Source organism: Sparassis crispa (genome assembly GCF_003851025.1).
Source record: "Sparassis crispa DNA, contig_000000F, whole genome shotgun sequence".
NCBI lineage: Eukaryota > Fungi > Basidiomycota > Agaricomycetes > Polyporales > Sparassidaceae > Sparassis > Sparassis crispa.
In genome coordinates, this window is record NW_020939747.1 from 962910 (window position 1) to 977207 (window position 14298).

Consider the following 14298-nt stretch of genomic DNA (forward strand, 5'->3'; position numbering starts at 1 on the left):
GCTTTCGTCACGGTCAAATCATCATCTTATGTAGAATCCTGCCAACAGACATGGATGGTCCTAGATGGGAAACATACTTCACCAAGACAATAATTCCTATGATAATAACTTTGGAGGACAGACAGTGGCATACGTCAAGAGCTCCCAACCCCTTGCCTGCCGACCGATGTAATGCACCCTGAAATGTCTCGACGATGGGCGTGTTTAATGTAAGTGTCCAGCAGCCTGTATATTCGTTACTGCTCAGCAAAATTTATGCAATTATTCTCCGAAGTAGCATTCAAAAAGCAGACGCTGCTCGACACGCTCTCCACGACTCGCAGCTCTGGTGATTCGCTCCGGTGAGCCAGTAGCTCGTAGGAACAAACTCCCGGTCCCTGTCATCATGCATCAAGTACGGAAGGTCCGATACTCCCCCGTCTTCAGCTCGCGGATCCCTGGTTATGAAAGACAAACTGTAGCCGACACCAGCTACGACGGGGGTGCTCTACCTTACTCTCGCTGTAAGTGTGGATCCATTGAGATGATGCAATCGGTGAACCAATCAGGCCTGGGTCCGAGTCTTGCACCGCCAAGATGTGCAGTCATAAATTTACAAACCGTTCGGATGTTTGCAGCGAATTTACGTATTTCAATTTTTGGTGCCCATTCCATAGCTTACAGTTATACAGCAACACCCTACAAAGAGCGTTACACCATGTTGATCCGACCCAAGCGACAACCCTCAACACCGTTAAAAGTCAGCACGTACTCTCCATCTACAAGATTGCCTAGGCGAAGTTCTCCTTCAGAGGCTTCGACGATTCTCCCTTGTTCCAGAAGCCATCGGCGCATCACTCCGCAAAGACAACCCGTCGAAGAATGGGGGGTCACCCATCGCGCGGGTGAACCACGGAGAAAGGCAATGTTTCGTATAGAAGTTTCAGTAAGCTCTCCCGATGGATTGTAAAGAAGAACGTCTTTCGTCGAGGGAGATGGGAGAGGAGGTACTCCTAAACGATTACGGGCGGCGGAATAATGCGGCCGATGAGTGGTTTTCGTCCGAGTGAAGACACTTGAAGGTGTCGGTTCGGTATCAAGACAGATGGTCAAAAGTGGTTCAAATATAGAAGGCAGAGGATCGTGGATGACAGCCTCCAGCGACGCGCAGCCGGGATCCAGAGAGGGCAACGGCGGTACAGGAGCAGCTGAAGCCTTCAGGACGCCTGCGCGGGTGACGATAATGCGGATCTGCGTCACCGCATCAATAACATTGAAGAACATAAGGATAATCGAAAAGGGTGTACTCACCTTGAAAGTGCTGCTTGGCACCGCGAGATCAGAGGACGCATCGCGAACGGCATCATCGCAAGCAATCTTCAAGCTATCATGCGTGATAAAGCGCAGGAATTGCCATCCATGCTGTTCTGCTGCATCGAGCAACCTGTCCAGATGATACCTGAGGAGGAGGTAGGGAGACTGGATGCCTCCATTGGCGAGGGTATTCCACTGTAGGTCTCGCAAGGAGTGATCGTAGCGGATGGAAGAGAGTAGGTCGAAGTCTGGAGACATGGCGTTGAGCACGTGATGGTGCAGCCCATTATAGGAGCGGGCGCCTACGCAGCATCATAAGTACGACGCGTGCGCGTCTACGCTCTCTGCGGTTCCCTCTTACTCCGACATCCTCCCTCGGACCCGTTGCTGTGCACTACCATGTTCACTGTCAAGGCAACATACAGAAGCGAAACCCGCAAGTTTTCTTTTGCTGACCCCGCTGTATTTCCCTCTTTCGAACAGCTGTTTCATCAGGTATGCGTCGTCATCACCCCTTATCCCCCGAGTCGCAGCCTCACAATACCTCTTGCAGCTTTACAGGGTCTTCCCTATCTCGCATTCTTACTATTTATCTAAACTTCTCTTCTCACCTAATTCCAATAACCAACGCATTCTCATTGGGATGGAGGCCCATTCGGCCGACGAGTACAATGCCCACATTGCTCCTTATCAGGGGCGTGAATGGCCAGGAGCTTTACTGAGGTTCTCCGTGTACGACGAGACCCCGCACAAGTCTCCCAGCGCCAGCAATAGCAGTCTCCTTGTACCGAGTGTCACCAGCGATGTCGGTGCAAGTCCTTCTGGGAGCGCCCAGAGCTCTACTACATTCGTGGAGACCATGGATAGGCTTATTAACACCCGGAAGGAGCGAGATGATCGCAAGTTTCTCCTCGATAGAATCCGCGAGCGTACGACGAGTCGCAACGGTGTCACCTTCTCATCGTCCCCGTCGACTTCGTCGGCAATTCCCAGACAGCCAGAGTCGTCCTCGAGGCCTTTGCCGCAAAGGCCCTTGTCTCGATGTAGTTCTGCATCCACACCACACGCCCCTCTCAGACCGTCTCTCTTTGACCTACTCTCTAACGATGACGTTCCCAAGGTCACGTCGCTGCCTACAGGCGCTAATGCGGGTCATGACGGCTCTGAAAGATGCGAGTCGAGCTATCCTCGATTGGTGGACAAGATGAGTGCCCCCTCTCAGCCAGCTTATTGGGTGTACCAAGATCCCCCACTTGCACCATGGCCACGGCCCTCTCCACCACCTCCCGTTCTTTACCCCTCGGTAGGTGTCTTACAACTGCAGGAAGGATCGAAAGGCCATCGCGTTGACACGGATGTGATAATGTCGTCCCCCGCTGTCCGTTCCGCCAACCTCACGCCGCAGACGGAGTGTGCGCAGCCCGCAGTGGCGCATCAGCAATCGATGGAGCAGCCCGAAGCGCCTCCGCAGTATATTTCACAGACACATTCTATCCCTGCCACGTCATCTCGCTCTGCGGTGAACTATTGCTGCTCTGTCACTCAGGGGAAGACGGAAGTCAAGGACTTAATGGCTACTTTCATCAGCGACCTCGACCGCACAATGAAAACGGCGTTCGGAGACGATTGGGCATCGGGCGCTCCCTCGCGGAGCTCCGTGCGCTCTGTCCCGATGGATACCGGGAATGAAGAGGAAAGGCTGAAAACGAGACGCCAGTATCGCTCTCTGTTGAATGGGTCTTGCGGTTTGTCGTCTGGTATGCCGAGTGAAGACGAGAGAGTGAGGAGACACGTCTATCGTAATGTTCTCGCGCCTGTGCTATCAGAACCCATCTGGAACGGCTTGAGCGACGAGGAAAGGATGAAGAGAAGGCGTGAGTATCGTTCTGTCCTCGGCTCTGATCCCGCGACGCCGATGGCGCAGGATGCGGATGAGAGACTGGAGAGGCGTCGCCAGTTCCGCACGCTCTTCCCACACTCACCTATCTCCGTCCGTGAAGCGTCCGATTTGCAGAACGAAGACGAAAGGTTGCGGATGAGAGGCAAATACCCAGATATCGTAGGTGGCTATTACCCTCATGCATCAACGCCATCCCCTGGGACGACGTCTAATCTTCCTCGGATGTTCTCACCTGCTGAACCTACCACAACCGCTACATCTCGTGAGTGTAATGTGGATGAAGTGCCAATGCCAGGATCGTTCGTTGCGCATCCCTCACGCTTTGGTCCTCCTGGACGTAGGGTATTCTCACCTGCACTACCTCCCATTAATCCACAGGAGACTACGGGCCAGGAAATGAGGCATGTGGGCATTACATGCGATGCATGCCATAAGTCCGCGTTCCTTGGTGTTAGGTTTAAGTGTCTCGATTGTAAAGGTGCGTCTTTAATGACTCTTACATCACGCGTTGCAATTCATGTGCCTTCTGTTCCCCAGATTATGATCTCTGCAGTGCTTGCATGTCTTCTCCGGATGCAAGAGGGCGTCATTCCGTTCAGCATGCATTCTTCCCAATCGATACACCGTGCAACTTTGGTCCATATGCGCGTGCTCGGGCTGAGCGCCATCCCATTCATCCTGGTATGGTGTGTGATGCTTGTGATGAAGATATATCTGGTGTCAGATTCAAGTGCTTGGACTGTGCTGGTAAGTTTTTTTTAGCTGGATATCTTATGTTATTCGCACTCATCTCCGCTGCCAGACTACGACTTGTGCTCCTCATGCTTCTCTGCCCCTAGTCAACGCGAGAAGCATTCTCTCTCGCACGCCTTCTTCCCCATCGAGGTTCCCTGGAACAAAGACGACTACAACCGTGCGCGCGAGCAACGTCGCGCTGAGGTTGCTCCTGTTGCCGCTTCGCCCGCTTCCACCACAGCGCCCTTGGTACACAAAAACGTTATCTGTGACATGTGCGCACGGGAGGTTGTGGGAGTGCGGCACAAGTGCTTGGACTGTCCTGACTTCGACTTGTGCAGTGAATGCTACAACATAGCAGAGACCCGCGCTCAGCACTCATTGCAGCATGAATTCTTCGCGATTGATCGCCCAGGTGAAGTCATTGTGCATACCGTGTTCAGCGGGCATGGCGAGCGCACACCGTCGTCGTGGACTCCACCGCGACCTCAAAGATCTCCTTCCAGGAGAGGCTCAACTACGCCTGTGGAGCCGGTTGTCCATAATGCCGTTTGCAATCTGTGCGACTCGCGCATTCGCGGCGACCGCTACGTGCGTCTCCGTTGACTTTGATTTCATGATGTGCGAATAGTGACATTTCGCACAGAAATGCCTAACTTGCCCGGACTTTGACACGTGCTCAATGTGCTTTCAGTAAGTCTTCGTTGTTCGGCAGCGACAAGGTGACTCATCGTGAAGCTACAGGATTACTGAGGAGCAGCATCCTGGTCACGGTTTCGTCAAGATAAGCAAGCCGGATTGTCTCATGGTGCGTGTCTTAATGTGCGCTATGTCTCGGGCACTAAGCCACGTCTAGGTCCGCGACGTCGGCGGAGCTCTTCATTCTGCTACGTGCAATGTCTGCAAATCTCGCATCGTCGGTGTCAGATACAAGGCGAGTACTTTGATCTTGTAGTCTCTGGCATAATTAGAAGTAACTGACTTCATTCTGTAGTGCATGCATGACTCTTGCGTAGACTTTGACCTTTGCCAGGCTTGTGAGGCCCTCCCCATTCCAGTCCATCCCTTCACGCATCCCCTCCTCAAGATGAAGGACCCTCACACCTCCGTGCCCACCGTCCGCAGACTTCTCGCTGAAGGGGCCTTTCGCACAGAACCCGAGGTTACTACGTGTCGAGAGAAGTACCGGGAGCCTATCGTCGCCAAAGTTGATAGTAACAGCACTCAGTCAACGTCGGAACGCCACTTTGGCTCAGTCTTTCTGTCCGACGCTCAGCAACGTCGTGACACCAAGGAGGCGCTCACAAAGGTCGCTGCCGACTCGACGTCATTGAGCGTTGAGCAACGGTTGGATACTCAATTCCTCTCGTTGGCCGAGAAGATGCGTGGCAAGCAGGGCTGGCAACCGCACATAATCGATCTCACTGCAACGGAACCATCGAGCGCAGAGCGGCGGCTGGATGCGCAGTTCATTTCATCTGCTGAAGAGATGCGCGGCATCCAACACGAGGCGCCTATAATCGATGCTGCTGAAGCGGAGCCATCGAGCGCAGAACAGCGGTTGAATATGCACTTTACCTCTCTCGCTCAGGACATGCATAAACACCGCGAGCAGGGGACTGCAAAGGAACATGTAGCCCAGGTTCCAACGGCTGCCGAGCATGCATTGGACTCGCACTTTCTCTCGACTGTCCAGGCGATGAATGGTAATAAACGTGGAAGCGATGATTCGCTTGGGCTTTTAGACAAACCTGATTCGATTCTCGTGGATACAGACATACCGCCCTTGATTCCACTATCTCCTGTAACATTTGTCCCCTACGAGCCTGAGGCGTCTTCAGCAAGTGTCCCCTATGTGGCGCTAGTCGACTACTCTGTTCCTCTTGATGTGCCACCTTTGGAGAATGTCGCTGCGCAAGTGGCGACGAACCGTGACGTGCACGCCGCCGTGGAACATCCCGTTTCTTCTTTGGTGGATCGCTTGATTGACGTCGATGACTCAAATGATAAGGGATCGCAGATCGGCACTGAGACGTCGTTGGGCGGGCTCACTACACCGTCAGATGGCCCCGCATCTAACACTTCGACCAATTCTGTTCCTCGCCTAGGGCCCGTGGACAACAATGAGTGGCGAGATTTGTGGCCCGAGCTGACGTCGATGTTGAAGCACCTCCTCCAGCCACCGACTCCTACCGGGACAGTAGAGCATTCTGTTGCTTCTGAAGTGGCTATGCCTGGCGCGATGCACGTCGAAGAACCCAAGGATAGTGCCAAGACGGGCCCGACGGATGATGCGGACGTGCATGCAGCAGTTGAAGAATCGCCGTTAGTTGGCGAGCCCTTGCTTTGCAGGCCTCTGGGAGCTGACACCATTGACGATAGGGACCGTCTGAGCGACTATCTCGGAATGCCGCGGCCCTCGAATGAGGTGACTGGGTTTACTTACGCGGTCCCGGCTGAAATCCAAGCACCGTTGTTCGCCAGTTTCATTTCGGACAACAATATCCCTGACGGGCAGGTGTTTCCTCCTGGTGCGGAGTTCGTCAAGTCGTGGCGGATGATCAATCCAGGCATGAGTGATTGGCCTGAGACGACGGAGTTGGTGTTCGTCGCTGGCGATCGTTTGGGCTCTCATGGAGATGCTCCTCGAAAGGTGAAAGTTGGCACTGTCAAATCGAGTGCAGAGGTAGAAGTTGTAGCGGGCGAAATGAAGGTCTGTCCTCGCTTTCAGTGAACTTCTGGGTTTGTTGTTTATCGTCTTTTAGGCTCCCGAGATCCCTGGCAAGTACGTGAGTTATTGGCGACTCGACGATGGGAAGGGCAACCTGTTCGGCCACAGTGTTTGGGTCGAGTATGTACACCTTCCTTGTGATGCGAACCGCATTCTGACGACGAGTATTGCGTAGCATCACCGTAGCTGAAGTGAATCGTGCGACTTCGGAGCTTTCGTCTGCGGAGGAGTCCCTAGCGGCTTCGTCTGTCATTATGCCACATTCTACTTCGGAGCCCGCTGTGGAGCAACGTTCAACGACTGCTCGCAGCCTCTCGGTGACGATTCCATCTGGTCCGACTTCTGACAGCGGTTCCTTCGACTCGTCAGCTTCACTCATCGACGCTCCGTCGTCACCATTCTCTGACGACGACGACGACGCCGTCTACGAGGACAGCAGGTCTCATGACATCGTTTCGCCTGCGCAGCCTCGCCAGGAGACTGAATACGTGATGTTGTATGAGAGCTCATCGTCCGAGGAGGATTAGGGATTTTGGGAATTAGCAAACCACTTGGGCGCAGCTTGTAATATCAATGTGATTGGACGGACGTTCGTGTCTTTGACAATTATGTGTACACTATTATGTTTGTCGCAGAAGAGGAATACACTGCCTTTGCGACCAACTACGAGCGTGCTACTGAGCGGCGAGCGCTTTCCACGGAAACGAGTTAGCGCGTGCCCGACGTTGTCCCGACCTTTTGGATATCGACCGTCAGCTGAGTTCACCATGAATGGACGAAGGTTCATGATCCTGCCATGATCCCACTAACATATAATAGCTCCGAGTCCCTCTCCTCCGTTCCAGGCGACGAACTCCATGATGTACTCCTGCGATCCAGAACAACATCATCCGACGTTGTACTTCGACGACGGCAATGTCGTTTTATCCGCTCTTTCTAGAGAGGATGGTAGTCGTCAATATTTCCGGGTCCACCAGTCGATCCTATGCAGGCATTCGCCAGTGCTTGCAGATATGTTCGCAATCCCTCCTCTGAAAGCCTCCTACTCGGAGGATATCATAGCGGAAACATATGCAGGAGTTGTCCATGTTCAGATGCAGGACAGTGCCGAAGATCTTGCAAGCTTTCTTGGCGTGTTATACGACCCCCTGTATGTCCTGTTTTCTGGTGACGTTATCTTGTAGCTGTGCACGCACATTGACCATCCGCACTTCTACTTTGAAAGGGGAAGTGCCTACAAACGCTTCAATCCAGATACCCCAGTGCTCGTGCAGGGCACGCTGAAGCTTGCGATCAAGTACGAGTGCGATGCCCTGCGCGCCCGCATCGTACAGAACCTCGAGGCTGACTGGCCTCAGACCCTCGCCCAGTGGGATGCGCGCCGCGTCGAAAGCGTCCTGCTCAAATCAGAGCACAGTCTCCAATTCACCGGCAAAGTGAACGGCCTCTACCTCGACGACCGACTCCCCGAGCCCGCGTCTGCCATCCGCATCGCGTCAGACTACAATGTGTCGAGCATCCTCCCAGCCGCGTTCTACCATCTCGCCCTTCTCAGCACCGACGCGGACTGGGACGCATATCGCGCGAACCCGGGGAAGCATCTGCGGTTCGGGGCGCGCACGGCGCGGTGGCGTCTGTTGGACAAGCGCGACCTCATGCGTTTAGTCCATGGACAGAAACTCCTCGCCGCATACACCCGGGACATTGGAACGGATATCTTCGGTCTACGATGTCAGCGGGGCGGAAAGGGGTGTGCGAAGGCGCGCACCGAGTGTTGGAGATACTTCCAAGAGAATGCTCCCATCTCTATGGACGATCCGCTGGACATCCTCTATGACTGCACGCGATTGGATACCCTCTTCACCGACCTCCCATGCACGACTTGCGTGGGAGACGTCTGTTCCATGGCAGAGAAGAAGCGACGAGAGCTGTGGCGGAGTCTTCCTGCTTTCTTCAATCTCAAGTGATGGTTGTACTCATTTATGTTTACCATTTATGTACCTTGTAGTATCTAGCACTCTTTCGGATCTGTATCTTGCGTTAATTTCGTTCACGGGTATATTTGTATGAGGAAGCCTGTCAATACGGTACGGGAATCGGTGTACAGGCTCTGAACGATGAATAATTTGGAGCTTGCGATATTTATTTAATACAATCTATGGATAGAAATGAAGGATGCTTGGGTTAACATGCACATACAACAGCGATGCGGGAGGACAAATAACGAAAGCTTTAGCAATAACGTGTGAAGTCGTAAAATATGCGTGAACGTGTATAATCGTGGTATTACATCGTGGTGGGCATCGCAGTCTTCTGGAAGACAACGCGTTGGCTGGTATACGCAAATATGACGTGGACGAAGACGAGTGCGGGATTCAAGGTGCTACGGGCGCCGAAGGAAGGCCGAGTTTCCTTGGGCACGGTCGCACTTCTTCGCGATACGGAGAGCACTTTCCAACGCGCGCTCAACGAGCCCACGCGAAGGACTCGAGACGGGAGTGTGTCCCAGGAGGTCTAAGCAACACCAGATTGTCAACTGAGGTAACAGCAAAAAATAATCGACGATACTGACCACGATACTGCAGCACATATCGCATCACCCTCTGCGTAGGTTGAATAACCAGGTCATGCACGGATAATTTCTTTTCTGTGCCATTCGAACCGCCCGCGTGCGTCCCAGACTGAGGCGAAATTGGAGAAGGGGGCTGGCCGAAAACGTGCAAGTTATGGAGTGAAGACGGCATGCTCCTACGCTTCCACGCACTGAGAGTTCGAGTGAGCGTGCTGCCTGAAAAATGCGATGGTACTTTGCTAACAGCGGCAGTGCCTCCATCAAGGCCGAAACCGTTCGACGACGAGGGAGCAAGTCCATATGCAAGGCCAGTTCCGAGAGCAGCAGTGAATACACCGCTATTCTTGGGAGCTATAGGCGCAGATCCAGAGAACATTGACATCCGACGCGTCTCTATTGACCTCGCATTTCCGTTGCCGCTGTCCAGTCCAGTTTGGCTTCTGCTGCGCACGCCGAAAGTTGACACGGTTCTCGCAAAGGATTGGATGGTGGTCTCACCAAGGAACTCCTCGTCAGTCTGCCTAGTCGACTTCCGCCCCCACTTCATTTTCTCGCCATCGGCGGTGAAGAACTCACCCACGCTTCCGCACCACGCGACATACGCAGCCTCGAGCTCCTCTTCGCAGCTAATAAAGGCGATGCTGACGCCCCACGCAGAAGGATCGTCGACCAGGCGGACCAGGAAAGCCTCAGAAGCAGCAATGAGCGCAGGAACGTACGAGAGCAGAAGCGAGAACATCGGATGAGAGGAACTCGCTTCCAGCAGCTGCCTGAGGCGCGCCTGATAGTTGCGCTCCGTTCGCAAGAGCTCGCGACAGCAGAGCAAAGCGCGGCGTGCAGCCCTCCATTCCTCCTCTTCCTCCGGGCTAGCCATCTCGTGCTCCTCATCGATAGTATCGTCCTCTCGCTCCACCTCGTCATCAGAATCGCTCTCATAACTCGGGCCGAAATGGAAGCCAGGCTTCGGCGACCGAGCGTTGTTCCCGCCCGCGGGGCCGCCATATACAACTGACGCTGCCCTACCTGTGGCATCGCGACTGCTGCTGTCGTGACCGTCCTGGCTGCCACCAGTCCTTGCAGCTTTAGCCGCACGCCCCCTCATCCTGCTGCCGCTCTCCCTCCGCAGCCGGTCGAGCTCTTCCACCAACACCTCGTCCGAGACGTCCGCCATCGCAATAGTCCACCGGCGCATAGTTACGGTAGAGCTGCTGTCCATACGTCGGTGTCTCCGCATAAGAGTGGAAGGCATAGAAGGATCGGGGTTGATGTGCGACGATGAAGAAGACCTCGACGACGGGATGGTCCCGCACGCGGGAGACGCTGCCCGCTTGCGCCCGTTAGCGAGGACTTTCTCCCTGCCCCTCCTGCCCTCCACCGAACCCCTAGCGTCGGACGGTATACGGCTCACGTACTCGACGTAGGGATCAAATATACCAGTCTCCGGACCCAAGTCCCCCATCAAGGCTGCACGCTCGGGTGACTGGTTTTGTCGGGATGTCAGCGCCGCAAGATCAGAGGAGCAGAGACCTGTCCAGGCAAGCTGTGAGAGTGCGTGTGACGAGCTCCTCTTCCTGTCTTCGGCAAAAGCTGTAAACGACAGCGAAACAGGCTGGACTTGCAGTTCCTTCGGCTGAGATAATGAGAGCGTTCAGCGTCTGAGTAGCCGCGACGACGAAAACTTACGATGGCGAATCCCAACGGAGCCTCTGACCGCACTGGAGGGAGGTAACCATCAAGGCCTGTGCTTGACCTTTTGACATTCCTCAAGTCTGTATGCGAGGAGGGGGAGCTGCCTGAAAGCGAACGCATCATAGCAGACGGGGGGTGAGGGGGTCGCTTTTTCTTCAATTTGCGCGATCCCCTTGGACTGACACTAATCGAGGACAGCCCGATGGACGAGTGTAATGGTGAACGGAACATTTCCTGAGGAGGTGCAGAGACGATGACGGGCGACATGCAGGACGAATCGCATTCGGGTGTGGTAAGAGGTGTAGCTAGCGCAGAAGAAAAGGGAGTAGTCGTGGAACTAGCATTTAAGCTCGACGAATGCGTTCCCTCGCTCGTGGTACTGCTGCTGTGCGTCTGCGGGTGAGGCCGACAAGGCACCGATGCGCCAGAAATATGTCCATCTTCGCTTCTCGAGAGCCTCTCGCCTGAATCAGAGGATCGACACGAAGCGGGACTCGTGCCGGTACTCCGCAAGCTTAGTGCTCGCCAAAGGGAGCTGCTGCTTGACCTTCTGGCTGGACCGGAAGCGTTGGGAACAGTACGAGCGACAGATGCGGGACCAGGACGGGAAAGCTTGCGAAGCCTCCTACGCCCTGTGACAGGCGCAACCTGCGACAAAGAAGACGAACCAGCCGTTCCCTCGGCAGCCGGAGGACTCCCGGACAATGGGAAATGCACTGCATCTGCCCAAGTTACCCTCGATGAGTAAGAAGACGGACCGGACAGCGAATGGGTATGTGAGACATAGTTCTTCGTGTTGCGGACGCTGCTGGAGCTCGTGGCAGATGCGGAAGAGTGACCGGGATCAGAAACAGTTTGGCGAAGCTGGTCAGAAGGTGGCACTGTGCAGATCGCCCTCGCCCTAGGCCGAAATTCCGACTTGGGAGGAACGGGTGGAGGCTGCGTCAGAAAAGCGGGCGGGTTCTCCTTGAGCGCGTCCGCTATCTGTTGATAATTCGACGCGACTTGAGTATGCATGGAAGAGGAAGATCGCGCCGAAGGTGTTAGTGCGGCATTGCCAACAGCTGTGCCATTGTGGTTAGGTGCGTTCTAGCAACAACGTTGGGGGACCTACAATATGTCGTGCGAATATAACCCATGTTCGAAGAAGACTTGGGAGAAGAACTCAGATTCTGCACTGTTCCGATCGCAAGTTAGCCTGTATTCACAGCGGTGAGATGCAGCAGTACCTCGAGGTCCTGATGTTGGATCGTGAATCTGCTCGTCGGGGGTGTGGGTATAAGATTCGTCGAAAGTGAAGGAACTAACAGCTCGAGGTGATACGTGAGGATCAACATGCTCAATCCACGCCTTCTGGTCGAAGCAGTCGTCGGGAGTGTGGGTAGCACGAGACTCCCGCGTTGATGAGCTCGTCGCCATGGGTAGCGAAGGCAGGTCTACGACAAATGACGGCGGGGGAAGAGGGGCGACGGTGGGGAGAGGGGCAACGGCGTTGGCCATGCATATGGGCGGTGGCGAACCCGTTTGAGGGGAAGCATTATAGCCTCGACGCCATCAGCTCTGACGTCAAAGCCTTCAACTGCTCGGTTGCCCTGCTTTCTCACTCCGAAAGTGTTTGTTACTCAAAACTTCAATCACCGAAAATCTATGATTGGCTAGCCCCTGGCGAACCCCGCGCCGCAGGACCGGCAGCTGGCGTTTCATTGGCCGGCAATTGCGCTCTTCGCCCAGAGCTCTGGGCGAAGAGGCCTTCGAGTCTTCAAGAGGTTTCATTCTAGCTTCAGCTAGATTCCTTCCGGCCTGTCCGGTAAACATTCAAATATTGTCAAGCTTCCACTGTAACGCCGAATCGTCATGGTGTTTCGCGTCAGAATTTATGATTCTGGGTCCCCTACTTACCACACAGCGGTTCTGCACACTTGCCGATGTGCACCACATAGGTATTCAATATTCAGGTATGCACCCTTGGTGCAGACAATTTGAATTTGTTATGATGACGGTGTAGTTTGTCCGTACCGCCTATCTACTCCACACCGAGGCAACGCCGGCCCGTGGGTGCTTGACCCAACATATGCAATCGTAATGGCCAATTGTGGGGCTTCCAAGTTCGTGAGGCCCATGACATCGCGGCGTGGAGGCGAACTCCAGACTTAAGGCGAGCAGTAACTTCTCAGCCAATCGAGACGCGCACCAGTCACGTATCGTTCTCCTGATGACAGCTCACCGCTTGAAAGATTACTCCGCCAGACGACGATCCCGAGCAGTCCTAACTTGAAGTGATAAAACGAGGCGCCCTACCCTCTGCAAGTCTGATTCTCTGAGGTGGGCCGCCCCCCCCTGCTGATCTTCAAAATTGAGCGTTCGTTCCGTCTGACTAGGCTTATTTTTCCATCGCCTACATGATCGACGAGCACGCGTGGACCATTTTGCGGCGACAGGACGCGAGATTAGCTCGGCTGAACATGCTCAGAGTCTAGCGGTGCCTGCGATACTGCATTCCCGCAGATAGTGGACTCGACAAGGAGGGTCTCGCGTTAGTATGTCTGTCCGAGTGCGCGTGTTGTAGTGATGCCGTTTGTTCGTTCCAACGAGTTTACTTTCCTCCGTTTAGGTTTTGCATTCACCTCCTTGTGTGATCCTATTCAGATCATAACGTGATCGCGACCGAGCTCGAATCCAAACGCATGGAAGAAGATTGACTTGTTTGTATGTCAATTATGCGCCACGCCACGGGGTCTTATGCGAGGTGATCTGATATTTCTTCTCTTCATCAGCTGTGCCTGCCCTTACTCATTCGACAAATCACTGACCGTTCCAGAAAGTAAAGCTGTCGTATAAGCAGCATCTGTAGAACCACGATCTCACACGAACGCGGGCGTCCACGTCCGATGATCGGTCAAGTTTGGAAGTTTGAGCATACTGAATGAATGTCTAAGAAATCTCCGCCAAGTAGTCGGACTTGCGTTCAGTCTGTTCATTCGCGGAGATATCACGCAACTCACTTCAAAGATGGAAATCGGGAGCGCAATCTGCGCCCGATGGTTTACACCCGGATCCTTGACTGGACATGATCGCAGTCCGCTCTCAGGTGGTAACTATTGCCGTGCGCACGGCGCGCCATGACTTCACGATGTCAAGCAGCCTCGAGATTCACTGCAGAGCAAGGAACCTGCGCCGGAGCTTCTCGTGACCTGGAAGGTGAGATTAAACTTCTTTCTCGACCAGTGGGTATAGAAGTACGTGGCCTAAAATTACTATACCTCTGTTCTTTTCTTCCACCTTGGTCAACCACAACAAGGAGGTTGAAATCATACCTTGTCTGGATCTTGCCTTATGTGTCCAAACTTGGTCTACGGGTGTCAACTCCGGTGATTTTGC

The 14298-nt window shown here is 54.1% G+C and overlaps 4 protein-coding genes across 4 annotated transcripts; 2 read left to right on the forward strand and 2 right to left on the reverse strand.

The window, feature by feature from the left end:
• Positions 1-690: 690 nt before the first annotated feature.
• SCP_0103190 (Aminodeoxychorismate lyase) lies at positions 691-1551 on the reverse strand (the record flags this gene model as incomplete). Its single annotated transcript, XM_027752556.1, has 2 exons — positions 691-1230; positions 1291-1551. 2 exons carry the CDS (start codon positions 1549-1551, stop codon positions 691-693), a joined length of 801 nt encoding a protein of 266 aa, XP_027608357.1.
• Positions 1552-1692: 141 nt separating this feature from the next.
• Positions 1693-7186, forward strand: SCP_0103200 (hypothetical protein; the record flags this gene model as incomplete). The annotated part of the gene is made up of 11 exons (XM_027752557.1): positions 1693-1788; positions 1847-3671; positions 3731-3940; positions 3996-4519; positions 4575-4621; positions 4673-4736; positions 4785-4862; positions 4923-6253; positions 6311-6641; positions 6694-6779; positions 6835-7186. The coding sequence occupies 11 exons, from the start codon at positions 1693-1695 to the stop codon at positions 7184-7186; spliced, it is 4944 nt and encodes a 1647-aa protein (XP_027608358.1).
• A 486-nt stretch (positions 7187-7672) lies between these two features.
• Positions 7673-8626, forward strand: SCP_0103210 (predicted protein; the record flags this gene model as incomplete). The annotated part of the gene is made up of 2 exons (XM_027752558.1): positions 7673-7809; positions 7885-8626. 2 exons carry the CDS (start codon positions 7673-7675, stop codon positions 8624-8626), a joined length of 879 nt encoding a protein of 292 aa, XP_027608359.1.
• Positions 8627-9042: 416 nt separating this feature from the next.
• SCP_0103220 (predicted protein) lies at positions 9043-12420 on the reverse strand (the record flags this gene model as incomplete). Its single annotated transcript, XM_027752559.1, has 6 exons — positions 9043-9173; positions 9232-10861; positions 10915-11984; positions 12035-12097; positions 12150-12177; positions 12229-12420. 6 exons carry the CDS (start codon positions 12418-12420, stop codon positions 9043-9045), a joined length of 3114 nt encoding a protein of 1037 aa, XP_027608360.1.
• Positions 12421-14298: the final 1878 nt, after the last annotated feature.